This window comes from Rissa tridactyla, chromosome 8, assembly GCF_028500815.1.
Source record: "Rissa tridactyla isolate bRisTri1 chromosome 8, bRisTri1.patW.cur.20221130, whole genome shotgun sequence".
In the NCBI taxonomy this organism is placed as follows: Eukaryota; Metazoa; Chordata; class Aves; order Charadriiformes; family Laridae; genus Rissa; species Rissa tridactyla.
The window spans coordinates 50488151-50514620 of record NC_071473.1 but is presented as its reverse complement, the minus strand read 5'-3'; the positions used below and the strand labels follow the sequence as shown (position 1 = coordinate 50514620).

Below are 26470 nucleotides of genomic sequence, written 5' to 3'. Positions count from 1 at the left end.
GCCGAGCCTGTTTGGATGGGGCAGGATCAGTCCCCAAGAGCTTTCTGTTATGCTCATGGTTTGGAGCCCTGTTTGATCTCCTACAGCATAGTGTAGATAAAAGCATGTGGTTGGGATTTCCTTGTTCTGTTATGAAAGCAAAAAATCCCCTTTATATAAGAAAAAAAAAAAAACCAACAAAAAAACACCTTTCCCTCACCTTGTGGAGGATATTACAATTCATAAGATAATCTTGGCTCCGTTTACCTTTTTTGCATTGGAATAAGCAAATCCCTTTGTTCTGTTCTTTAGTTTCCTCCGTCTGTGAGCTGGGGATAACGGCATTTCTCTGGTTGCACGGCCCTGTACGGATGTGCCAGGGTTGCCTCCGCGCCTTAGGGTATGGTCCACAGGTTCCCGTGTAATTTCTCAGCACGGAGATACCACCGTTAAGGAGGACGTGAGGTCCTTCTATGGTGTTACTTAAGATTTTGCGGTAGATCTGTACACGTTGGTGAGGCATAGCCACAGAGAGAATGGTCAAATATCTCTGTTTTTGGAGAAGACTGACCATGCCCCAAAATGAGTATAATTTTTTTGCCTGCCGTGTACGTCTATCGCTCACTTCAGTGCAAGTGACTACTCGTTGCTGTTTTCTGCAATATACCTCTTCTATTCTCAATAGTTTTGTAATGCCGTGGGTAGGGATGGGATGCGGTGGAGGGCAAAAAAACTTAGCACCTGCATGGGGTTCAGCTGTTGAATTTGGAGATGCAAATTAGGGCACAAGCTGAATTTCCTATTAAAATGCTGAATCGGAGAGGCAGACTGGGGCAGAAGAGGCGATGAGGCCGGAGGTACCATCTTCATGGTACAACCCTACGCTCCTTGCCTTCCATTTCCAAGGGTGTGTGGGCTGGAGCCCTGCTTCTGGATACCTTTGCCTCCGGCAGATCTCCTAGCGTGAATAATGTCTCTGTGGTGTTTTGCTGAGGGATCCCAACGGCATCTCCCTCCGCATTTAACTTTCTGTCTTCTTCCAGACTTCCCTCTGTAGTGTTTTTCTGCAAAAGCCATTCTCTGGCTGCCTTTTGGCACCGCTACAGGCTTCTCCGTGCTGGAACCCCCTTGCCAAAAAAAGTGGTGGGTGGTGACCTAGTCACTTAGACAACCCGTCCTCCAAGAAATAACCTGGTGGAAGAAGAACCTTCTTGAGCGTGATTTACCATTCGCCATGGGCTGGGATCTTCTTTTCCTTGAGTAATTACAGCTGAAAGAGCAGCCTCTCACCCAGCCCTCGAAATCAAAGGCATATTGTGTCTTCTAAGTAATATCCGTTCAGCTATGGAGAGTGTGTTTATGTTTCTCATGTTAAAAAAAAAAAAAAAAAAAAAGGAAGGGGGGGAAAAAAGGGAATCTGAGGTTACTGTTTTGCTGGAAAAATGTCAAGACTTGATTGGCAATATCCCACTAAACCACAAGTTTGTAGGAGAGAAAACAAAACCATTGGATTTTCTAAACTCTGCATATGCGCACTTTAAGAAAATGTATACCATATAGGTCAGTTATGCTCTTATTATAGCTGTGGCAAGCATACATATAATTGAAACGCGGAAATACTACCCCATGCTGTTCAATGAATGAAGGGAAAACAAATCTTTGTTATTCCTGGGTTCACATAGTATGTAGGAACACTATTGTCTTTCTCTTTTTTTAGGGTTTTTTTTTTTTTTAGGCCAGTTTTAGCTTTCAGATGTATTTTATTGTCTGTGGGAACATGTGTTTTACAGACCTGTCATGTGAAAGCTATTAACAGGAGGAACTGGAGAAATAACAATAAGCCACGTAACCGTGGCATGTCTACTCCCCGAGTTCAACTGTTACGCCGCTGCTTCAAGTGCATGTGAAATTGGATCACGCCGGGCGACGTTAGCTCTTCTCCTGCAATTTTTCATTGGGAAACTTAAGGATTTTTTTTTTTTTTTTTTAAGTGGCCTATTAATACTGGAGTGCTGGCATCAGATGTGTGTTTTGGGGCCAAAGCTGGCTAGGCATCAAAATGGTTAAATAGCGGAATGAAGATTGACTGGATTCACACGAGATGTCCGATTTTTATTTACCGAATCTGAGCTGGGCGGCCGGTTCTGAAACCTTTCCTCGCTGGTTCACACATGCAGTGGAAACCATCCTGCCTTGCCAAGCACCGTGGGGCCCAACGCTTGCGAGTAACCCATTTCCAGAGTTTTTTTAGAGAGGATCTGAAAAGGGTCCTGAGCGGTGGCCCTGGCCGCCCTTGGGTACCTGAGAGGCTTCGGGCCTGCGTGTGATTGTCCCTGCTGACAGATGATGGAGATTTTCCTATTTCTTAAGACTAACAAAACCCCCTGATAGTCCTGGATTAGGCAAACCTATTAACATATGGGAAGAGGAGCCAAAATGGGTCGTGCAAAGTGAAATAGAGAAGGTGGTTCACGTGGAGATGGGGAACGTTATTTTGATGACGCTTTTTAACTCCCTGGATGGTACCTTTGCTAATCGCATCTAGCAGATTGTCATGTCCATGTACCATGGGCAAATTTCGGTCAAACCCAGCAGCACTTTATTTTTTTATTTTATTTTATTTTTGTAATTTTAGAGGGGAAAAAACCCTCTCATGTCTTAGACTTCTTGCTGTGCAAACAAACCCACAGATACTTAAGCAAGTTAGTGGTCGACAAATATTCCTTTGTGCTTTCTGTAGGATCTGGGTGCGAGATCAGTTTTCTTGGCCCAAGGACAGCTTGAACCGCTGCGCGTTTGTTTTCCCCTTACCTGGGTTTCGCTCTGCAAGTGGGAGGAGGGTTTCCTCTACCTTGTGGTTTGTGATTTACCCTGAACGCGGGTTTCAGGGAATTTGGGGCCTGTTCTGGTAGGGATGTGCTGCTCTTCTCCGTGATGGGCTTGATAGCAAAGGTGAATGGGGAAACTGAGGCAAAGTGTAGGAGGGTGTCCTCCCAAGGTAACATTGTGGCTAAGAAATACCCCAGGTCTCTCCATCCAGGTTTGAGGCAATGCTGTATTTCTCTGAAATACATAGAAGAATATGGAGTTACACACATGTGGCAATTTCTAGGTGTCCCCTCCATAGCGTGTGTCCCAACCCATCACCCTGTGGTTTGGAGCACGTCTGCTCCATGCCTGGTGCAAAGGTCCAGCCGAGCTGTGCAGACACAGATCTCCTGCACAGAACGTTCACAAAGAGCGTTTAAAAACAGATTTGACGTGGCTTTAATGCGGTTGAAGGTGACCAGGCTCTGATGGGAGTTCGGCAGCTCTTGTGGATGGGCTGGTGGGGTGCGTGCTCGGCTTCCCCTTGCATGGATGGGTCAAGGATGAGTGTCCCACAGCTGCTCAAAGCACGTAGTCTTATGGCATTAGTAGGTACAAACATACACATACCTTGTAAATAGGGAGAGGAGGCAACCAAGGAAGGCCTCGGGGGCTTAAAAGTAATGGGGATGGAGTGGAGCTGGGCTGACCAGGTAGGAGAAGCTGTGCTGATACTCGATCCTCCCGTGTTTGTTTGCACAGCTCCGGGCTGCCCAGCTGTGGGGCACTCGGCAGAGCATCGGGCCCTCCCCGGAGAAAAGTGCCAGATTCATTTTCGTGGCTTTTTGCAGAGGGATTGCTTTAGGGGTCCGTTCCTGTAAGTTAATATTTGCAATGCACAAGGCTTAACTGAAACCAGGCAGCGCAGACATCTGATAACCATAACAGAGGAGATGCTTTTTTTTCCCGCAAGAGCGACTTGGAAAAACAAATCCCAGTGCTATTCCCTTTGGAAAGATAGCAATATGAAAAGAAAAGCATTCGGGAACAGTGCTGGGTGGTTGGTGAGGGGGTTTCTAGTTGGGTCTCCCTTCTTTTGGTGGGTTATTTGTATTTGCCTGTATTGCTGATGGGTTTGGTTATTGTCTCCCCTTCTTTCTAGCTGGGTTGCCCTTCCTCATCATCGAAACGAGCACAATCCAGCCCTACCAGCGGGGCTTCTACTGCGACGACGACAGCATCAGGTACCCGCTGAAGACGATGGAGACGATCAATGACGCAGTGCTGTGTGCTGCGGGCATCCTCATCGCCATCCTCGCCGTAAGTACCACCTCCGAAACCTCCTCTCCTGTCCCTTGAGCATCCCCGATGGCTTTTTGTCACCTCTTTAGCCGACGGCACTGACATCCCATCGGCATTGGCGGTTTAACGCTGTCTTGCTGGTATGTCCATGCTATCTACCGCGGTGCACATCTCCTCTGCGATTACCTGACTTCCGCGTGAGTGTGGAGCAGTAAACATTTGCAAATGAAAGCTTGTAATGAGAGGAATGAGATTACTCTTGAAGCCCGTAAACAGGCCCAAAGCTGTTTGGGCAAGTCTGTGAGCTCCACAAGAGCTTTTTCATCCTCTGGTGTGAGTTTAGAGTAGAAGCAAAAAGACTTGAGTGTCAATAAGGACTTGGCATGGTTTGTCCCTATTCAAATAACTCTTGGTATTTGCCTATTTTATAAGTTTTTTTAAAAAAAGGATACATCTTTTCAGCTAACCACTGCCTGGAAAACTTTCACAGGTTAGTATTAGGTTTTTAAGAGATTGTATATTGCAGCCGTGTTAAAAAGACAATTAAAATCTTCCATGGGGAACTTATTCCCGGAGTTCTCACTGTAAAAAGTAGCTAATGCACCACTTTCCCAATGCCGCCTCATTTCTCTTTTCCTGCCAGCTTTCCTAGAGCTGTGCTAGGAAACAATTGCATGGTGAGAGCTTTATACGTCAGCCAAAAAGCTGAATCCAGCCCATGGAGCTAAACCTCCTTATGCCAGCATGTATCTGGTGCTGGGGCAGAAGGCAAGAGCTTCTTCTGGCTGTTGGTTACACACTCCCAGCTGAAGATGAAATTCCCCTATGAAAAGTACCTACTTTTTCCTTCTCACCTGCTGGCAGCACAGCTCAGGTGCTTTCCCAGAGGTTCTGCCTTCCTCTTGGTCCTTCAGCTGGGAGGGATGGAGATGGAGAGGTCAGGAGTACTTGTTCCCCTCTTGGCTTTCATCTTTCCTCGAAGGAGCAATGTCACAGGCAATAGGTATTTTAGCACGGCATGGTGCCTGCTTTGGTTATACCCTGTCCCCAGCCTTGCTGCTTCCTGCTGTGAATATCTCCATCGTTTCCTCATCTCTCCATCATGTCCTGACCACGTATACTCGCTTTAGCAAAGCAGGTCCCCAAAACTGCCTTGTTCCTCTCCCCGGCTCCCTCCTCAAAATAAGCCCGAAAGGTGCCAGACCCCCAGTTCTATAAACGCGGCAGAATTTTTACCCTGCAGGTGAATAACCCCCGAGTGTGGAAAAGCCATAAAAATGAAATGAAAAAGCCTCTCATTTTCACATTACTGCCTGAGCTATCGGCACGCCGGCTCCATGCGGAGTGGGCTTCTGATCGGTAATGAGGCGGTGGCAAATACAGGAGTTGGAACAGAAACTGGAAACATAATCGGCTGCCGATGTGATCCATCAGCTCTCTACCACGAAATAGCAGGTCAATTAAAAGAGAAAGAAAATCCCCAAAGAATTAGATGTTTCTGCCCTGGTTTCGCTGTGCCCACAACAAATGTAACTTAATAAGGTAAATTCAAAAGCTGGGTTATTTGCTGTCGAGTGAAACAAATGGCTAACGAGGAATTGCAGCAACAGATTTCTTTGCTATGGCAGCGTGCATGGAAAATTCAAGTCAGCCTGACCTCTTTTTTTTTCAGATGTAACCCAGATACCAGAATTACTGTAGCATAATAGGAATTCCTTCCGAATCCACAAAGCACTGACTCCGCTCCTTTCGCTCCCAAGGTTTGCCTTCGGAAGGCAGGACGGCGGTTATGAGGACTTCCAGGGAGCTAGCGGTTTGGATGGCGTGGCCAAAATTTCACGCCCTTGCTTTACGTGGTGTCACGGGCAATCTAGCCCAGGGTAAAAGGTCCAGGTCATGTTTTAAATGGCTTGAGGACACCCAGAGTGCTTGTTAAGTAAACGGCAGAGGCGAAAAACTTTTGCTTCGATCAGGATGTGAGAGGATATGCATTTGGCTTTAATGCCTATATATTTACGGACTTTAGGCAAATTTCTGTGCAGGTGACCTAAGAATATATATAAGAAAATACCTAAGAAAACTGATTTCCTAGATGATCTGAGTTACGTGGCCGGGTTAGGTGGTTGGTTTACAGTTGAAGGTGATGCGCTGCAATGTGATTAGACGCAGAGAACGTTACACAAGAGACATAAGCGATTAGAAAAGCTCTAAAAGCAATTACAGGCTAATTGGATCGCTGGTGATACTTTATGATAATGATAAAATGGGCAGGACAACCAAACGCCTGCAAAAGGCGTCCACAGACAGAAAAGTTTGATGTTGACTTCTCTAGTGACCATCTTTGGTACATGCGTGTGGCAGTCCCCCGGGAGCTGTGCCCACCGTGTAGGTATGGACATGTCCCACATGGATGGCTCACCAGACGTGCAAGGCCTTAATATCTTTAAATCTTAATGTCTTTAAAGACTTGCTGTTTGCTTGTTTGTTTTTTTTTTCAGGATGTTCTTTCAGCTCGTGCACATCTGTGCTGCATTAGTTTTTCACCGTCCTGCTTTATCTGGGACAGTACTGCCAAAAAACCCAAGTTTACCCGAGTTTTAGCTTCTCATTAAGGTTGAGCCATGGCTTTAACGAAGCGGCGAGGGTTCATGGCTGCCCAGCAGCGTGTTAGTGAGGGAATGAAGTCTCCAATTTACAATCTGCTACATGTGTGCAATTACCCAGACCACCAATGGTGAGAGAAAAATATTAATCCCCAGACTTTTGTTGGTCCCTGTTTAAAACGGTCACATGCCTTTCCCAGGCCAAGAGCCTCGGGTTTACGTGGATTTGTTTGCGAGTTTGGAGTAAGGGCACATCCGCCAGTATCAGATGTCATCCTTAATTCGGCCTGTCTCCCCTCTGCAAAAGCCATGAGTTTTCAGCCTTGTGGCTCCACCTCTTCCAAATTCAGGCTTTTGGAGTTGCAGGTGGTGGCTTTGCCCTCGTGCAGGAGGCCCCGTGACCATCTGGGACACCCTGGAGTTGCCTCCTGCCAGAGGAGCAGGAGGTGCTCCAACCACCCTCTGCTGTTCTCATGCCAGTTGATTTCCTGGCTGCCAGCTTGTGCTGGAAGGTGGTCCAAAAGGGAGATAAACCATAGTCTTTGGAGTTTGAGAGGATTAAAATGATGCTGGAGCCGGTTAGCTGCAGCTCCCTGGACGTCTCTTGGTCACGACCAGACTTCCAAGAGTAAATCTCAGCAGTGACGTGTGAACCCTGAGTGACGGTGCAGCCACCCAAAGTATTTCTGTGCATGATAGCAGAGCGCTTGGCCTTTATTTTTTATTATTATAGTTGTATCTCTTTGATAAAGCCTGCCTAGCTGCAATTCCAGCTGCCTTGGGTCAACCTTTGTTTTTTCAAGCCACGGTACGAGAGAGTTCAAACAATGATACAGCTTCATCTCCTCTTAGTCTAATTGCCATACTTTTCCAGTTTATTAGTTTCCAAAGGTTGTGCCAAGCTTTTAAAAAAGGTAGGCAGGGGAGCCTTGTCTCCTGCAGGCCGCTGGCAGGCTGCCACGCCGGGAGGAATATTGCTGGCTGCTCCAGAAAGGGATTAACATGAAGGCATTTTTCCTGACAGTTAATTTTACATATCACAGCCCTTGTGACTAGAGAGGGGCAGGGACGAGGGGGCGGCTGAAAAAAAAAACCAACCCCCAAACCCACCTCGATTTATTACTCGGGTATAAAAACATTGAGAGTAATGAATAAAATCCTAAAGCTGTAAATCTGGAGCTCAAACCCAAGGTGTGTAACGTGACGGCGAACAATTTAAGCCTTTGCCTCTTTGGGAAAGGTGAGATATTTGGACTTCATTTCACAGCCTGATTTTCATTAACCCGCCTTTTAAGAGTCGGGATTATGAGAAGCCGGGTTCTCGGCTCCCTGACGGTGATTTATGGCGACATTGTCAAACCCCAGCACCCCCGGCACAAGACATACATAATTTGCTGCCACGCAATGGCAAGACCCCTTGAAATGCCCAGAAATAGCTGGCGTTTACGGAGGCTTTGAGCAGCTTGAACTGGGTAGGGTGGTGGCAAATTTTGGGCCAGAATCTGGAAAGTTTGGGGCTTTCTGAGTGTCCCTCCGCTGTGTTCGTGTGTTGTTTTTTTCTTTTAGAGAAGAAGATAAGCAGGCAGTTCGTTTGTTTTCCTCCAAAATCAGTTTGATAAGAGGGTACTGGTTCTGGCCTCTCCTTCCCAAACACACACTAATTCTTTATCTGTTTTATGTTAATTTATTTTTTTCCCCCACTACTCCGGTATAGATCCAGGGCACTATTTCACTTCTGTAAAGATATGCCAACATGCTAAATTTTTCAAGGCCAGGCTTGACGAGGCTCTGAGCAACCTGATCGAGTTGAAGCTGTCCCTGCTTACTGCGGGGGGGTTGGACTAGATGGCCTTTAAAGGTCCCTTCCAACCCAACACATTCTATGATTCTAAAGCAAAATATAGCTTTTTTTTTTCCCTTCTTTCCTTCTTTCCTTCTTTCCTTCTTTCCTTCTTTCCTTCTTTCCTTCTTTCCTTCTTTCCTTCTTTCCTTCTTTCCTTCTTTCCTTCTTTCCTTCTTTCCTTCTTTCCTTCTTTCCTTCTTTCCTTCTTTCCTTCTTTCCTTCTTTCCTTCTTTCCTTCTTTCCTTCTTTCCTTCTTTCCTTCTTTTTCATCCTGTTAGTGGACTTTTTCCATAAGCAACATTTTGAGCACTGCAATCTCTTCCTGAGAGGGAGGATGGAGAGATGCTGGACTGTGGGCTCTCCTCCCATTGCTGTGGAAGCAGGTTCCTTGGTCTCAACCCTGCATTTGCCACCCATCGCTGGTCTTGCACAGCGTCGTTCCTACTCTCTAACCCCTCCATTGCATTTCCCCCACAGATCATCACGGGAGAGCTCTACCGCATCCACTACCTGAAGGAGAAGTCGCACTCCTTTATCCAGAACCCCTACGTGGCTGCTCTCTACAAGCAGGTGGGCTGCTTCGTTTTTGGCTGCGCCATCAGCCAGTCCTTCACAGACATTGCCAAAGTGTCCGTCGGGCGCTTGCGGCCGCATTTCCTGGAAGTTTGCGATTTGGATTTCTCCACCATCAACTGCGGGAAGGGAGTTTACATCCAAAACTACACCTGCAGGGGAAGCGACAGCAAGGTGCAGGAAGCCAGGTGAGAGCCCGTGGTGTCAAAGCGATGGCTTGCCGCCACCAAAACGGTGTCTTGGGGTTTCTCTGCCAGCAATAGACGATTCAAACGCTGCTTTCTCTGTCACTCCGTCTGCCAGCGACAGGCAGTTTCCCTTGGGAATTGCGGGACTTGGCTGAATAAGATTTCTTTTCCTTTCTCTTTAGTCCTACACTATTGTTTTCCCGAGCGGTTGCTCAATGTGGGAATTCACCCTAAAGCCGAACTCACGGTGAGCGGCTCGGGCCGTCCCGTGCGGCGGAGCAGAGGGCTTCTCCTCCAAGGAGGGTCCATGCAGGCAGGGCTCCCGGTGCCTCCTCTCCGAGCTCCATCAAATCCATCCGATGCTCAATTTCTGACATTTCCGAGGGCACATTTCACGTGCTGCAATTAAGCGACCGGAGAAGTTGCTCGCTTCTTATTTCTTTACGGTTTCCTGGTTATTTGAGGCGAGACGATGAGTTATCGGGCTATCCTGGAAATAACTGCTGTCCCACGAGTAGACCAGGAAGGGACGAACAATGCGAGCATCCTGCCCATCCGTTCGCTTTCTGCCTCGCGGGCGAGCGGGGCGGATAACGGGGGTTTTATAACACGAAAGACTGGGGGTTGTGGGTCCCTCTGCTTTGGCACCCTCTCAGTAGCCACAGGCGAGTCACCGTATTACATGTAAAATTATAACACTGAAGATCGTGGTGGCCGGTTCTTAACACCTGCTTTGTTTTGCAGGAAATCCTTCTTCTCCGGGCACGCGTCCTTCTCCCTCTACACCATGCTGTATTTGGTGGTAAGTAACCTCAGCCTTGCTTGAGATGGAGCTGATTTATCCCCTGTCCCCCTTTCCCAAGGCACTCGCCCACATGCGGTAGCAATAACGGCACGATAAGTGTCAGAAATAAAGGGTCGGTTGACAAAAAAGAGCCTGAATAAGTTGATGGTGGAAAGATCCCCTCTCAGCCCCTGCGGTGTTATTTGGGATGGAGACTCCTGGGGTGATAGCTGAGCTGTGCCGCTTTGGGATATAGCTGAGGCTGCGATTAAATCTGAATCCCGCTAAACCTGGGGAGGACCTGCGCGATTTTGTTCGTTGTGGTTTCCGTTGGAGAGAGTTTGGGGCGAGCCAAAATATTGCACGGATGGAGAGGGAAGATGCGCCGTCGCGGCTCCGTCGGGGGGTGAAGGCTGGTTCCCAAATGTGCCAGCGGAGCAGGTGGAGCAGCCTCTGCCCGCCGGGATCCGGAGCGAAGGGCTGGGACTTGTTTTTCTTTTGTCGGTGAGAAATGGCTCTACCCTTCCTGCGCCGGGGCTGGGGCCGGGGGGGCGGCTGCCAAGGTGCTTCCTGCCGGGGGCTGGACCCGCACCCAGCCTTTTGGGGAGGATCCGGATAGTGATTTATGTTTGAGGGTTGGTTCTTTTAAAATTATTAATTTTAAAAAATAAATCGGGAGAAAGGTTTCTGATTCCTTTCAAGGTTTGTGTCCCCCCTCGCCATCTCCTGTAAGCTCAGACTAGCAAGCAAAGAAACAGCCTGGCACTAATCGAAACATTAAACACAAACTTTTATTTATCTGTGAGCACTGTTTCCCCCATCCCTTTACCCTCTGAAAAGATAAGTTGCTGCTGCTCCCTCCTGCCTTTTCATCCCTGGATTTCCCCTCCCTGTGAGCATTTTCTGTAATTTAATTACTAAGCTTTCCAGGCTGCTGGGGGCAGCATATTAAATTCTTTCCTTGCTTCCCTCCTGTCCCCCCCCCCCTTTTTTTTTTTTTTTTTCTCTTGGAAAACTTTTGGATTTCTGTAAAGAAGAAGGAAAAAAAAAAGAAACTAAAACTTTCTTCTTCTCGGTAAACATTTTGGCCGTTTCCTCCCAGCTGCGTTACAATACAGAGCTGCCCCGGTGACGCTTCGCAGGAGGCTCGGCCATTCCAAAACTTTCTGAGCTGCGTTTGGAAACCATCGCTCCGGCATTTATTTATTTCCAACTTCAGATAAGTCAGACCGGAGATGCTTTCAAGCCTGGCATCTGGAGTCAGTGAAGATGCCAGTGCCTATTAAGTCGGTGGTGGTTTCTCTCCAAATTCTCAGCAAGATTCGGGTTATCCTTCTAGGTATATATTTTTTTTTTATTTTATTTTTTTTTTAGATATGGTGCTCCAGGGCCTTTTTGGAAGCCAAGCCTCATCCTTTACCTCTTTCACAGGATCATGCCCTGGAGCATCCTTCAGGGTAGGGGACCAGCCCGGGGGGCCATGCCCAGCTGGGCGAGCGCTCGCCCCCTCCCCGTGTTCCCGCCGCACTTACTTTGGCAGTGGCTGCCCAAAGTTGCCAGGGCTTGACCCTGTTTCATGTGTTGCTTTGCCAGGTTTTTTCCACGTTTTGCTGGAAAGCCAGCAGTTACGGAGCAAGCGAGAAACGAAACGGTCTGTGGCAACGCAACAGGAACGCCGGTGGCCGGGGCGGGGGGGCAGTGGCAGGAGATGCACTGGAGACCCTAAAACTGCTTTGCACCAATTCCTGCTGCCTGATTTTCTTTTTAGCTTTGCAGCAGGCTTCAAAAGTGGTGTTTAGCTCCTGCGTAATGCTTTGGAGCAGAAAGCTCTCTCGGATCTTCTCTTTGCCTGTCCCCATATGGGAGCACTCGGGCTATCAGCAGCCTCTGCCTTTCTCCCTGCCTGATCCGGGACAACAGGCTGCTCCGCTTATCCCTCTCCCTGGAGAGGTTTTGATCCCCAGTCCCTTAAGAATTATTTTATTTTTTTCCTTGTCCCAAAACTGGGATAAGGTTGGTAGCAAGCTCCATCTGACTGGCTGTTCCAGCTGCCTTGCGCCTTAAAAAGTGAGGGGAAAAATTACCCCAAGTCTTCGGTCATAAATTGAAGGGAGGAAAAAGCAACTTGAGACAAGACAGTGTGACGTGGTGCATATCGGAGGCAAGGAAATGATGATCTTAAGGGCCTTTTCCAACCTAAATCACTTTGCGATTCTAACTTGTCTCGCAGCACCCCGTTCTCCATCGCTCTGGCTCCCTGGCCACTGCCAGAGCCTGAACAAGAAATCTCAGAGAAAAAGGGAGACAGAAAATCTGTCGTGTTGGAGAGGCTGATAATACCCCAAAAGAATTTAAAAAAAAAAAAAAAAAAAAGAGGTTATACTAACCCGGAGGGATTTTATTTAATGCAAAAAAAAACCCCTACTATCTTGTCCAACGTGGTGATTGAGTAGATTTTTGGAAGGCTGGTTAAAAATGTGGCATCCACCATGCCAACGTCTGCAGGAGGTGGGTTAGGGTGGATTTAATCGTTAAATCATCTCAGTCAAAAAAAAAACCCGGTTGTTCTCCGGTTCCTGGGAAGCGCGGGCTGTGCCGCAGCAGGTCGCTGCCCGCGCTTTGGGTGCCGGGAGTTTGCCGGGAGCCTTTGCAGAGTTGGGGTATTTGCGGGGCTGAGCGAGTGCTGCAGAAGCTTGGCTCATCAGCCACGTCCTGAGTGCGTTCCCTGTTGAACAATACTTCATATTTCGAGGATAAGTCACTTCCCGTCTTTCGTGGCGTTCCCTGGCTTCACTCTTAGAGCCCGTTCTCAATTATAATGTTTTCAAATTTGTCTCACCTGATGGAGACGGGTGCCAGAAAGCTTTAGTCGGTCTATTAGAAGATACCTGGATTCCCATGCATCCCACGGGGCTTCGCATGCACCGTGGGCCTGGATTTTCTTGGGCGTTTGGTGGCCAGTGGATAGGTGACCATGGCTTCCCCATCACCTGTAGTATCCCCGTTCCCTGCACAGCATCCATCAAGAATTTGGCCATGCGCACCCAGTAGGAAAATAAGGATAGATGCCAAGCCCCAGAGGGCTTTGGAGGAAAAGTTCCAGGGAAAGGCACTTGCAACACAGTAAAATCTCCTGGGATTTAGTTCTAAACACTGAGTAACTTCAGGGCTAAGTTTCTCGCAGCCTTCATGTCACCAAGAATACCCAATTAGCATCAGGCCTTTGTATAAAAAAAAATTTAAAAGGGGAAATTACGCTTGGGTAATCCTCTTTGTCTTAATTTTCCTTGCTTTGTTACTGCTTGGCTGAGCGAGTCCGTAATACATATTTATAGCAGGCTGAGGAAAGAGGAGGTATGTAACAGCTTATTCCACACAGCGTTCTGCACCTGACCCATACCTCTTGGGTTTGCTTTGCTGGACAAGGGGAGTCCTTGCAGAGAGCGATGGGGGCTTTCCAATCCCCTCTAGCACATGAGACCATAATTCTAATTTTAAATTATTTTTTTTTTTTTTTTTAATGGCACAAAGTCGCCTGAAACTACACAGAGGATGCAGAAAAACCTAAATTAATATCTCTCAGCGATGTTAGCCGTTTCTGGATAAAAGAGGAGTAAAACAGGGTAGCTTGCACCAGTGCGTGTTGGTGGATGAGGCTGAAGACATCAGATCAGGTTGGGTTTTAGTGCGTTCTACTCATTTATATGAAAAACTAGAGATGTTTCTGGTTTTTCTTATCTTTGCACTGGGGTTTCTCGCTGAAGGGTGGAGAAGGTCCCAGTGCCCTGGTGCTGCTGAGCGATGACGTGCCTGTGTGAAGGAAACTCCGTGGTGGTTGTGGACTTGGAGTCAAGTTTAGCGGTGACCTAAGTAAGCGAATAAACTGGAATTACATCAGAGGCCAGGGCCGAGGTGTGAACCGCGTTGCAGAGCTGATGGGGATATGGGATGGGGATATTCCCGATGGGGTGGGAGGATGCTGTATGCTCAGCGAAGGCAGGGAAGAAGCAAACAGCACATCCCTTCGGTGCTGGGAGGTCTTTGCCCTTCTGCTGTCCTTGTCTTCTGGCCAGCTTGATGCTAAAAACTGAATTCTGCAGTTCCCCTCCCTCCAGCTGGCTTTGCCCTGTGTGCTATGTTGGGGTGAGTTTGGGTTTGAGGCGTTTTGGCCCCATACCGCTTTGGGTACCGCTCTGTTTGCAGATGGGGCTGGAGATGGAGGTGACTTCAGGTCAGACAGTCGGCAACAGGACCGGCCATTTCCCAGAAGGAAACCTTAGCTGTGACTAAGGGACGTGGTTGATGGAATTCAGCCTCGCGGTGGGGTTAGTGTGAACAGGACGGGATTTCTGCATGGCAGAAAGCCCCCGGAGGCTGGAGGTGATGCTTTTAGCCCATGTCTCCTGCCAGCTCCTCCTTGATGGGTTTGCTCAGAGGTTGTGTGTGGCCACGGGCTGTCCCCACCAACACTGTGGAAGTCCCCTGGCAGAAGAAGAGCAATGTGACGTCCTTCAAGCCATCTGCTGTGTGGTAATTCGGCCTCTGCCAGGAGACAGTGGATGGGAGTTCCAAATAACTCCTTCTCCGTGTGATCCTGTTTCATTCCATCCGCCCTTGCTCCTGTTGATGCTCCTCCTGACTATTGCTGCCCCGTGATGGTCTGTGGTGGAAATAACCACCCCGGTTGCGGTCTTGCTGCTCCACCACCTCCCAGGAAGGGCTCCATCCAGCCCCAATGTTCCTGTCCAAATCTGTCGGGCCTTAGCAGGCAGCGCTTCGGATTTGCTCCCAGGTTTCAAAAAAAAAAAAAAAAAGCCTTCAAAAGCAGGCTTTCAGATAAATTTCCATGAACTTCCCATTTCTTAGTAATAGCACTAAATCCCGGTTTAGGGAAATTCTGATTCTTTCAGCCCTCACGCTCTCCTTTCGCTTTTTGACCTTCTCTTATTAACTCGGTTTTTCTTTCATACTGAGGGCAGAGGCAAAGTTTGTAGCACCCCAAGGCTCACCTTTAACGTACTTATGGGATCTCAGCACCCTGCTGTTTGAGCACGGTCTCTGGTGTACTGCACGCTCACAAATTGCCCGTGAAATATGAAAAGTGCCGTTATCCTCTTTTTTTTTTTTCCTCCTTCTCTTTTTTTTCCCCTTTTTTTTTTTTTTTTTTTTTCCCTTATGAATGGGGAACTAACGAGCAACTTCTCCAAGAATCTTATTGCGGCAGTAAAAGGAGCTCAGTCGAGGTCCTCACACTGGTGGTGCGGCGTTTGAGGTGTGTTTGTTCGAGTGGGTTTTACTCCTCCAAGATGTGCAGGTGTGGGTGCGAGATGGGTGCTGGGGACCTGGGGGGCACCCGGCACACCCCTGAAGGTGCCACGCTGCGTTTGCCTACCTTTTCCAGGGCTGAAGCCTGTCGATTAGGCACCCAGTTCACAGCTGTGCTTTTGAAGGAGTGGTATGCAGTATACAAACAAGTGTGTTTTTTAAATGGCTTCAGCCCCAGACGTGTCTGCTTGATTACGTGTTCAAACTCGGTTTTAGCTTTTTATTGCTAATTTTTAATTGATACTTTGCCTCCTCACCTGTAGACGACCTGTTTTTAGCCCAAGCTTGTGGGATGGAATGATCTGAGGGGATGTCAAGGCTGTGCAAAAAGGAAAAAATGTCAAATTATCCAGCAGCAAATTTCTTTCTTAAGGGGTTTGAGGCGATAGAGCCTCAAGACTAAAGAAGGACGTTAGGTTTCAAGTCTTCCTGGTAGAACTAAGAGTAATAGTCCGTAAGATGTAATACTTGAAGATAATTTTGCTCTGTAACAGCATACTGGAACCTGAGTTTTGCATTGTTACCTGGGCTGGGCTGAGACTTTTAGACCTGAAAATAATCCTGACCCTAAACCATGTCAGTAGAAGCATATTTTATACTTTTTTTTTTTATAAATATATATATATACACACATTAAAAATGCTGTTCTCCGTAAATGCTGTTTGTTTTTTTTTTTTTCAAGGGACGTTGTCTCTACACTGAGAAGTTGTATTCAAAGATAACCTCAGCTCCCCGTCTCCATCTTCCCTGAATAGTTCCCAGGAGTATCCTGCCTGCACAGTTTACTCTGTGGCAGGTCACCGGGTGCACAAATACTATGGCAATGAAAATTCAGCCAGCCTAAGCGTTGCAAACTAAAAATGCCGTTTCCCGGCTAATGAACCGCGTAGATATTTGCTTGCAGGGTGAAGTGCCTGCTGTTAAATCACTGCAAGTGACTGCGCAGGATGGAGTTGTGCTATTTCACAGCTCCGGCGTTCCAGCTCAGCGATGGCTGCATTTCAACTGGAGGGGAATCACCTCCTCGTCGGTGCTGAGATTTTTGTTGGGTGTGTTGGGTTTTGTTGTTTTTTGTTGTTTTTTTTTTTTTTAATTATTATTTTTTTAGATCTTTCTGGACAGAACGTGCCTCTTAGTTTTGATACATTGATAGCTGACTTTTCTTTCTCCCGAGATGACATAAATTATCTTCACAAACTAAAGAACCAGCCCAGTGGTCCGTTAGCTGGGCTACACCAGTATGGGTTTGCTGGGGGGATCTGGGGAGCTGTAACTCGTCCCGTAGCGTCGCGTGCAGGAGTTTTCATGGTGTGGGGTGTGTGCCGTGGTGATGTGGCTCCGTTCCCAGCCTCGGGCTGGTTTGCAGATATATTCCCCAGAATCATAATGTGCATTTAGCCGGCACCGAGCTGCTTTGGTACTGCTCTCTTCCATGTTAATTGGCTAACAATTTGGATAATTTGGAGCATCTGCTCCATTCAAATGGCATGATGTTTCATTTCCTCTAAAGAGCCCAGTGTGTGTTCTTTCCAAAAAGGGGTAAATATCATGTTTATGCAGCAGCCAAACATAGTAAATTGGCTAAAGCGATGCTTCCCCCTTATCAGCTTTCCGATTAATTCTGCTTTTATAGGTAAATGGTGTCATTAAGTTATTTGTGGTTTCAGGGAACCCAGCAAGAGCTTCGTTCCCTTTTATATCAAGGCAGTGTAAACTGCTCTGGGTGTGTAAAAGGGATCGTAAATGGGTATTAAACCCCTTTCCAGACCTCTGATGTTACAGAGTCCCACCAAGCACGCTGGGTCTGGCTTCCAACGCTTCATTTAGGAGCAGGCAGAAAAATACCTGCCATGGCTGAGCCCACGGGTCCCAGCAGCGTTTTCCAGGCACTTTTACACTCTTCTGGCCATCGAGTGCCTCCCTCCTCCCTGAGCCCCAAGGTTGCTGCGACGTCCCTCCCGTCCCGCAGCTTTCCTCCCCGCGCTGCACCCGGCCCCGCTCATCCGTGGGCAGCGGGTGGCCGTTTTCCTGTCCTCTCTTCCCGCCCGGCTTCCCGGTTCCCACAGGAACCGGCCGTGCCCGCCGGCCGAAGCGGAAACGGACCCGAGATAGTCACAAGGAGGGGTCAATGTCCATTTGACGTCACGTCACCTTCGCCTTTTCGGGTCGAGCCGGCACCTCGCTTTTTCCCTCGCTGGGTAGGAATGACTTCCCCTCCCGTGCGGTGGGGCGGCTGCTCGCTGTGCCCCTGCAAACCCCAGGGCTCGGGCTGGGAAACGTGGTGGCAATGTTAGAGGATTGCCTTTTGCATCCACAAAATTGCATTCCGCGGCTGTGCCCGGAAATCTTCGGAGCTGGCTCTGGAGGTGCGTCGTGCTGCGTTGAATCCTGGTTTTCCTCCGAGAGATGCTGTGGGTCCTGAGTGTCCCAAGTTTGGGAACTCGTTTCCGTTACGCGCTAAACAGCAGTGGGGAGGAATTTCCTTACTCGGCCCGATGGGATGTTGCGTGTGACCGCGATGGACTTGGAGGCTGAAGTGGGGCTGGAGGGTGAGCTGGGATGCAGGAGGTCCCAAGCTTCTGACCCTGGCTCAGCAAGGAAAGGCTGTACCCCTCCACCTCTGCCCGCATCCACTCCACGGGTTAAAAATCCCTTCATCTCTGCTCCCCTCTGCATGATGGAGGCCACAATTTTGTAAAGAGCATCCTCCCTCTTTGTCAACTCCCCCCTCCTTGAGCCACGGGGATGAAGGTACCCCACGGCCAGCCCCACAGAGCGGTTGCTGCCATGTGCGCACATTTTGGGCACGGCTTCTCCTTTGCTGCCCTCAAATTAATGCAACCTTTTTTTTTTTTTGTTTGTTTGCTTGTTTTTCCTTTTCCCTGCAGTTTTATCTGCAGGCCAGATTCACGTGGAAGGGAGCCCGTCTGCTCCGTCCCCTCCTCCAGTTCACCCTCATCATGATGGCGTTTTACACCGGCCTGTCCCGTGTGTCGGACCACAAGCATCACCCCACCGACGTGCTGGCTGGCTTTGCACAGGGAGCCCTGGTGGCTTACTGCGTGGTGAGTATGGCAAACCATGCAAGGAGGGGCAGCGGGGATGCTGGTGGGGGTCCCAGGGGAATAGCGGGCACCCACGCTGCTGCGAGCTCACGTAACCCCCAGTTGCAGCTGGGGAAGTGGCAGGAGGCACAGTGCTCCAGGGGCTCAGGCCGGTGTCATCCCTGTGAGAGAATCCTCATTCGCAGCTGGACCATGGTTTGAGAGCAGAGCATCCCACCAGCCCAATGATGGGTGCTCCGATGGGCACTTTCCCCTCCCTGCAAGCAGCAGAGCTGCTGTGCTGGAGGGCTGAAGCAATTCTTCTTGTCCCCCACTGAAAAAAACAACACATTCAGCCAAAAATACAACATTTAAGGTTTTTACCCCATCAGCCTTGAGGCTCCTGAGCAAAGGGCCTGTTGCGTGGGCAGCTCGGGGCACTGAAAAGGCGTTCAGACAAGGAAGACTATCTCCCTCTCGCTTAGAATCACTGAATGGTTGGGGTTGGAAGGGACCATGAAGATCATCTAGTTCCAACCCCCTGCCCTGGGCAGGGATACCTCCCACCAGACCAGGTTGCTCACAGCCCCGTCCACCCTGGCCTTGAACCCCTCCAGGGATGGGGCAGCCACAGCTTCTCTGGGCAGCCTCTTCCAGTGTCTCACCACCCTTAGAGTAAAGAATTTCTTCCTAATATCTAATCTATATCTCCCCTCTTCCAGTTTGAAGCCATTTCCCCTCGTCCTATCACTACGTGCCCTTGTAAAAAGTCCCTCTCCAGCTTTCTTGTGGACCCCCTCCAGATACTGGAAAGGGCTCTCAGGTCTCTCCGGAGCCTTCTCTTCTCCAGGCTGATCAACCCCGACTGTCTCGGCCTGTCTCCATGTGAGAGCTGCTCTAACCCCCTGATCATCTTCATAGCCCTTCTCCAGCTGCTCTTGGTAACGAGCACCAGCTCGTTTGCAAGGCTTTCCGCCAGGACCCAAATGGGGAGTCTGGGGTAGTTGGGATTAAGACGGCTCTTCCCTGCACAAGCCAGCCAAAAGCCGTCCCCTGGGAGCGGAGCCGGTGTCTGCCCGGCGAGGGGAGGCTGGGCGCCTCGTTTGTTGGGCGCCTCGTTTGCTGCTGGTGGGTTTTTAATGTAGCGAAAGGGCTCGTGAGAAAAAGGCGAACAAAAGCCGTGCCCGCTTGTCTGCGGCTGCCGGGCTTGTTCTCATGCAATTTGCTTTCCAAAGAGCGACCTGATTGCGCAGCCCTCTAACTCGACGTGACACATGGAAATGTTTAAAGTAGGCAGGATGGGGGGCACCGGGTCGGGCGGCTGCCGCGCATGGGAACAAAGAGGCCGGGGGTTATGGACGTTCCTGTGTCTGTACAAACTCCTGAAACCAAGATTTTTAACAGTTTACCACTTTCTTGGATTGGGTTTTTTTTTTTTTGTGTTTTGTTTTGGTTGGTTTTGTTTGTTTTTTTTTATGACTGATCTAAAAGTAAAGCAGCCCTGGAGGCAAGGAATTAAGTTCGCTAATGTTATATTTTGCAAGGAGAGAAAATAGGTTATTTATGTACTTTCCACTCACTGATAATATTCCAAAGCCAAGACAAAAATCTCATTGTCGGGAAGTTTTTTGGGTTTGTTTTTTTTTTTTTTATGAAGTATTATTAACTCTCTGAGCGGTAGCTGTTGGGTTTTGCTCTTGCCTGATGCCGATGTCCCATGCAGGGCCGGCAGATTTAGAGAGGGGAAACTTAGAGAAGCCTCTGCAACAGCGTTACAGGTCTCGTGTCCTTCATACCGATATTGTCAGGGCTTTTTTTTTTCCAAATCCTGGCAAAGACCCTGAGCGATGTGGGGAGCAATGGAGGAGCTTGTCGCAGTCCAGGTGCCTGAATTTGGATCGTGTGGGTTTGTCGGGACACCAAGCGCACATCGCCAGGTAGTTTGACCAGGGGGGTATTTACCTCTCCGTGTGCCTTTCTGCTTGAGAGGTGGGATAACAGCAATATATAGGGGGAGCAGGGACCAAGCGATCCATTCCTGGATCCCAGCAGCGGTTTCAGAAAGACAATAGCTCTCCGGATGCTCGGGATGGGCGTCCGGATGCTTCCCGGCTGGGACAAGCAGGCAGGGCTGGCCGTCCCCTCCCGGCCCTCCGGCAGCTGGGAGCTGGACTGGGAAGGGGAGGCTGCGGCGGTGCTGGGCTGGTTTTCCTGTGGCGAGGTAAACCGACATAGGAAGCAGCTGCCTGGAATTTTACAGGCAGGCTCGGGTTTGCCTGCGAGCCCAGGGCAACCTGCGCTGCTCTTCCCAGCCGGCTCGTGGAGGGGGCTCCAAACCCTTTGCAGACATGACTTGGTGGCTGGGGACATCTCAGGCAGCAGTTTAGGACTTGGGCAGGGTTTAAACCCAATCCTCGTCCCGTTTCATCAGCTTGTGAAGAACCAGCAATATGTTGTTCTCCCAAACCTACCGTTGCCCAGGAGGGGCCGTCAGACTTTCCTCCCTTTTGGAAGGTGGCAGCAAGGGGCAAGGGAAAGAGCTGCCCTGAGACTCCCTGGAGTAAACGTAGAGCTTAGCAGCTTTTTGCTAACATTGCTGGTACGTCAGAGCAGTTACTGGTATGTCCTATGTCTGGGATCCGGCTCTCGTCCTTGGGATGCTGTGAAGCAGGAGGAGGGACCTGAAGACTCATCACCCCCAACCCACCCTGGGTGCTCCCAGACACCCCTTCCACCAGCAAAACCTCCAGGAGCCCGCTTCGATGGTAGTCAAGGCCCATTAAAATCCCATAGTTATCAGGCTGTAATTTTCAGTAGAAACCAATTGTGGGTTTCATCTCTGAGGGCTGCCAGAGTTTAAATCCAGGTTGTGCTGCAGCAGACACGTTTGTCCTTCAGTGCCTGAAATAACAAGCAGAAGACATTAGTGTCAAGCGCTTCCAGCTGATGAAACATTCAGACTTGGATCCAGGGTGAAATACGATGAGGATTTCTTAAATGGAAATAGTTTTTACGCGCGTTGTAGGCAGCCTGCTATGTGTCCTGTAGTTTATGCCTCATCCGAGGGAGAGAGAAAAGGGGAGACGTTGGAAGGACGCGCTCCTGATGTTGCTCTGGGTAGCTTCGATGAGTTGTTTTAACCTCTCTGTGATTAAGAATTTCTTCAATATAATGAAAAGGAATAGGAATTGTGAAGTGGCAGTGTAAGATACAGGCTTACTGCGTATAATACACGCTCAGTCTTCTGCTGTCAAGTTTTCTTTATGGGTGGAGAGCACCTTCTACAGGAAACGGAGCTAATCCAAGTGAAAAACTTTGCACGTTTATTAGTCCTTTTTTGTGTTAAACTGTTCAAGCATTAGAAGGATTTAACGCACTGTTTTAACCCCCAAAGATCACATTTCATGATTCCTATAAGTGTTTATATAACCTCCAGCCATGTTACAGTGAAATACGGTTTAAGGAGAAATGAAACCTCTTACCCAGTCTCTGAATTAAAACCTGAAAAAGCGGCGCAGTAAAAGCTAAAATACCCAGGATGACCCTCCGCCATAACTCATTCCTGTCCAAAATAAGGACCAGGCTCGGTGTAATCCCCGTGCGCTTCTTGCGCTCGGCAATCTCCTCCCATAAAATGATTTGTCACGGCTATCGTGGTGCAGAAATCGGACATCTTTTTGATTGAATCCAGCTCGCCGAGGTGGGCAAGAGAGCGAGATGGCATCAGAAATGCGCCGGACCGGGAGTTTTACGGTTATTAACGACCCAAAAGCAAACCATTGCCAGCGCAGTTCAACGCGCTTTCACACTGCGACGCCGCAGCAAGAGGCCAGACTCCAGCTCGGGATCCTCGGCGGCTTCAGCTGGATCCTGTTATTTAACCAAACGCTGCCACTTGGATGCCCTGTAAACAACTTTATCAGCTCTGTTATACAACTAGGTGGCCAGACGGCAACACGTACGCTGAAAAAAGAGCTGGGTTATATGTCAGCTCCTTCCCTGCTTTTCCACGAAGCAATAAAAGCCGAGCAACAACGGCTCAGCTTCCTGCATCCCCGCTTGTAGTTGTAGGAGTAAACTGCCGCGGACAGCAGGTCCGCTGGCTGTTCGGCCCAGCTCCTTATCTGCAAAAGTTGTTTCCAAGGGAAAAACTAGACCTGCTGCGTAGGGCTCTGGGTAGCTAGAAAATGTGGAGATGCCGATGGGGAAAACCTTTCCTCCCTCCCTGTTTACCCAGCCTGGGTGTATTAACCTACTATTACTCCTTTGAGCACCTTGGACGTTTTTCCCCTGATTTATCTTGTTGCTTAAATCTTGCGTCCGAGTACCGGGGGAGCAAAATAAAATGTGCCGCTAATTCCCGCAAGCGCGGCGTGCTGCTCCGCCTGGGGCCGCGGCTCAGCAAACCCACAGCTCGGTGTGAATTATCGGTGCTTCGGGATGTCCGAGATGAGACGGCAAATTTTGGGCTGGCCGAGGCAGTCGGCAGCAGGACCAAAGTTCGGGGCTTTGGTGCCAGCTGACAAAATGATGAATCCCCACCATTTTTTGCCCTGTCCAGAGCATCCGCGCTGTCTGACTCTTTTCCCTTCTGGCGTGAGGCTGAGGTTTGGCAAGGGAGAAAGTGCCCCGGTCCGGGAGGACCGATAAGCTTTGTGCAGCGGCTGCCAAGGGAGGATGTGGAAGTTTCCTCCCAGCACTTTGTTTCTTATTGTGTTTCTGCCTCCCGAAATTGCCAAGTAGTGGCTTTTTCACATCCGGGAGAGGGGTTACATCACAGGATATTTAGGAAGAAGTAGTCAGGAATAGCTCCTCCTCTCCTTAGGCTTTGGCTTTAGGACCAGACCCCGGCTCTGTACCGGTGCCTTGGTGGGGCAAGAGGAGAGAGCATCACTCGCTGTTGACTCATTGCTGATCACTTTTAACGCAGCTTGGATTTGAAAGCTTTTAATTGCCTACCTGATGTCTGTCTGAATGAATTGTTTCATGCCGACTCCGTCCCTAAAACCACTCACCATGAGTCAGGCCTGCCCTTTGGAGACCTTTGTTATTTTATTGGAGTGTGGGCCGTGTATCTGTTTCCTGGCTTTTCAACCCCATCAGCAAAGGTTTGGGTGTTTGCCCTCGGTGATTATGCAGCGAGAAATAAAACTGTTCTGTAATGTTTTTAGGCTGTGTTTTGTGAGGTCTGAGCCTTTTTCCGTGTTGTACAGAAAGGTGGGAGCAGGCGCTTGGGATTTCACAGCTATCAGTGTTACGGGCAGGCATTCAATAGCACAAAAAGTGCTATTTTTGCAGCTTAAAGATATGTATATAGTCTGTAAACCAAACTTTTGAACAAAGTATCACCTGGTGTGGCTAAGTTTTGCCTTTTCTGCTTATTCCTACAGGTGTTTTACGTCTCAGATCTCTTCAAGCCCAAGACAAAGACTTGCCTGCCTCCACCTCCCATCCGGAAGGAGATCCTTTCACCTGTGGACATCATTGAGCGGAATAACCATCACAACATGGTGTAGACCTTTGAGAAATTGGATGGGTGTTGTATTTTATTTTAATTTTTTTTTTTTTTTTTTTTTTTTGCGAAAAAATGACTGCTGACAGCAACTACCTGCTGCTCTCAAATCTCATCAGACAGTAGAATGTAGGGAGAGACTTTCTTGCCCGACCAGTAAAGTCTTACTCTGTGGTCTTTTCAACTTGCGACATTTGGATGAAAGGGGTGGTGGTCAACTGAGTCAAAAGCGACGATGAGAAAGGAAAAAACGCAAAACGCAAAAGCCGAACAAACAAAGAGAGGTGCCGGAGTTCTGGATGTGCAATTGGTTTGAGTGTTCATGTTGTAGTGAACGCCAAATTGTTCATAGCCTAATGAACACTAAGGGATTTTTGGAAAGCTGGCCATCTTAGGTTTTTTTTTTTTTTACTATGAAGATTTCCAATGCCTGCGAGGAAAAAAACAAACAACTCACGACTAAATTGTATAGCACTATATACGAGAAACAGCACTGAGTCAAGATCTGGGATGGTTTGTAAGAGTTGCTTTTTTTTCTCTTTTTGATACTAGTTTATTTTTTGCCTCCTCTATTCCATACTGTGACTTAGTTTAGAAGAAGCTTGCCCGGTCAAAGATCTCCGAAGGGTCTCTGATCACACTACACACGCCTTTAACGAGCAGTCCTGAGACGTGCAGTGAGGCTGAATAACTCCATCCTCCGCGCAGAGAAGCCACATTTCTTCCTCTCCGCTCGCACCCCGGCGAGGGTTCGTCCTGCCTGAGCCCCCGGGGCGTGCGCAGCCCCCACAAATGGCCCTTCATGGAAAGAGCATCCTCCGCTTCCCGGCCATCCTCCATCCCCTTCCTTCTCCTCCCCAAAAAAAAAAAAAAAAAAATCACAGCAGATTTTCTGTGCGCCCACAGGAGCTGGCGGTTCGCAAGTGGGTAGCGGAGGCTCTGCCGAAGACGCGTTGGCACTATGACCCCGGGGCTGAGTCCTGGGGAAACTTTTATTCTGCAGTTTCGGGACGGGCTGCTGGGCGGCACGTCCCAGCCTGGGTGTCAGTCGGTTTGTGCATCCTCCTCCTCCTCCTCCTCCCTTGGGCACCCCGGTGCACGCCACGGCAGGTACCAGGTCCTGTGCTCCGCTCGGTGACGCCGGCGGTAAATCAGTCGTGCCTATATCCAGTGTGATGACGATGATGATTATTATTATTTTTTTTTTTTTATTATTTTTATTTTTTTTTTGCCCGGAAACCACAGGTTCTCAGTTTGCAGCCCTTTCACAGAGCGCGTTTGCAAAGGGATCCCGCAAAGCATGCAGAACGGCCATTTGCACATCCTTCTTACAGAATCCGTCCTATCATTTCAACTATAGCAAGCTATGATGTTTTTTTTTTATATATAAATATTATATAAATAATGTATAAAACCTTAAAAATTAACTATGTAAAATATTATTTCTGAAACAATTTTAGATATATCCACTATGACTATAAACTGTGTCCTGACCTGTGTTTATTTACATTTTGCTGCTTAAAAAAGCATTGAATTAATTTTTTTATAGTCGACTAAAATATTGTAGTTCTGTGGTAGTAATATTTTAATGAAAATAACTACAATTAGAGACATTTGTATAAAAAAAAAAACATATTAAATTGTCTGTATTTTTGTAATGTTCCATTTTGTAAAGAGAAGAATATTCAAAGACTTTTGTAGAATACAAAATTGAAGTTTGTATCTGCGAAATTATTGCTGTATAAATGTGCTTTTTAAATAAAAGCTCATAACACAACTAAACCTCCTGGTGCGGGTTGCCTTCTGCCTTTGGGTTAACCTTCTCCTGCTGGAAGGGGTGACTGCGGATGACCCTTTGGGATTTGACGCATGAGGGTGAACATCTGGATAAAAAGGGACCTGATGCCACTTTTGATGGGCATCCCACCAGCTCCTGGCTGGGGAGGGTGTGATGGGGACACGCTCGTGGGTTTTCATTGAACTGCTCTTGGCTCTGCCCGGTCTTTGAGCAAATCCCTTTTTCTTGAGAGCATCCCTTTCTTTTGAGCGATATTATGAGCTTTGAAGAAATATTATTGAAATAAAATAGAGTCCGAAGAGCTACGTTCCGGCTGGTGGGTGTCCTGCACAGCCCCTGCCTGGGAACGCTCCCAACTACGCTCTGCGCCAACACCTTTTCCATGAAAAACAGACACTTTGCAGCTGAACGAAAAACTTGCAGCTCACTGGGTTGCAAAGATGTGGGTGGAAGGGGAAAAGAAGGGGAGGAGGAAAAAAAAAAAAAAAAAAGCCCACAAAAACATGTGCTCCGATACGCACGTGTGCACACTTACGAGGCAGCCTTGATTTTTTTTATTACTATTATTTTTTTCTTCCTCCTACAGAAGAAAATGAAGTTCTCGGTGGTGACACACGGTCAGAGCTGCGTTTCGGCCACTCCTTGGGTGAACCGCATCGGCGAGATAACGCGGCAGGGAGATGATTTGCAAGAATGCACGACAGGAAGCGA

At 48.4% G+C, this 26470-nt stretch overlaps 1 protein-coding gene across 1 annotated transcript in view; it reads left to right on the top strand.

Moving 5' to 3' along the window:
• Positions 1 to 25728, top strand: part of PLPP3 (phospholipid phosphatase 3) — a 47733-nt gene extending 22005 nt beyond the window's left edge. Inside the window, exons 2-6 of the mRNA XM_054212457.1 lie at positions 3950 to 4107; positions 9013 to 9296; positions 10041 to 10098; positions 18294 to 18470; positions 23840 to 25728. Of these exons, the coding sequence (XP_054068432.1) occupies positions 3950 to 4107; positions 9013 to 9296; positions 10041 to 10098; positions 18294 to 18470; positions 23840 to 23965 (803 nt within the window). The 3' untranslated portion in view covers positions 23966 to 25728. The remainder of the gene's footprint in view (positions 1 to 3949; positions 4108 to 9012; positions 9297 to 10040; positions 10099 to 18293; positions 18471 to 23839) is intronic.
• Positions 25729 to 26470: the final 742 nt, after the last annotated feature.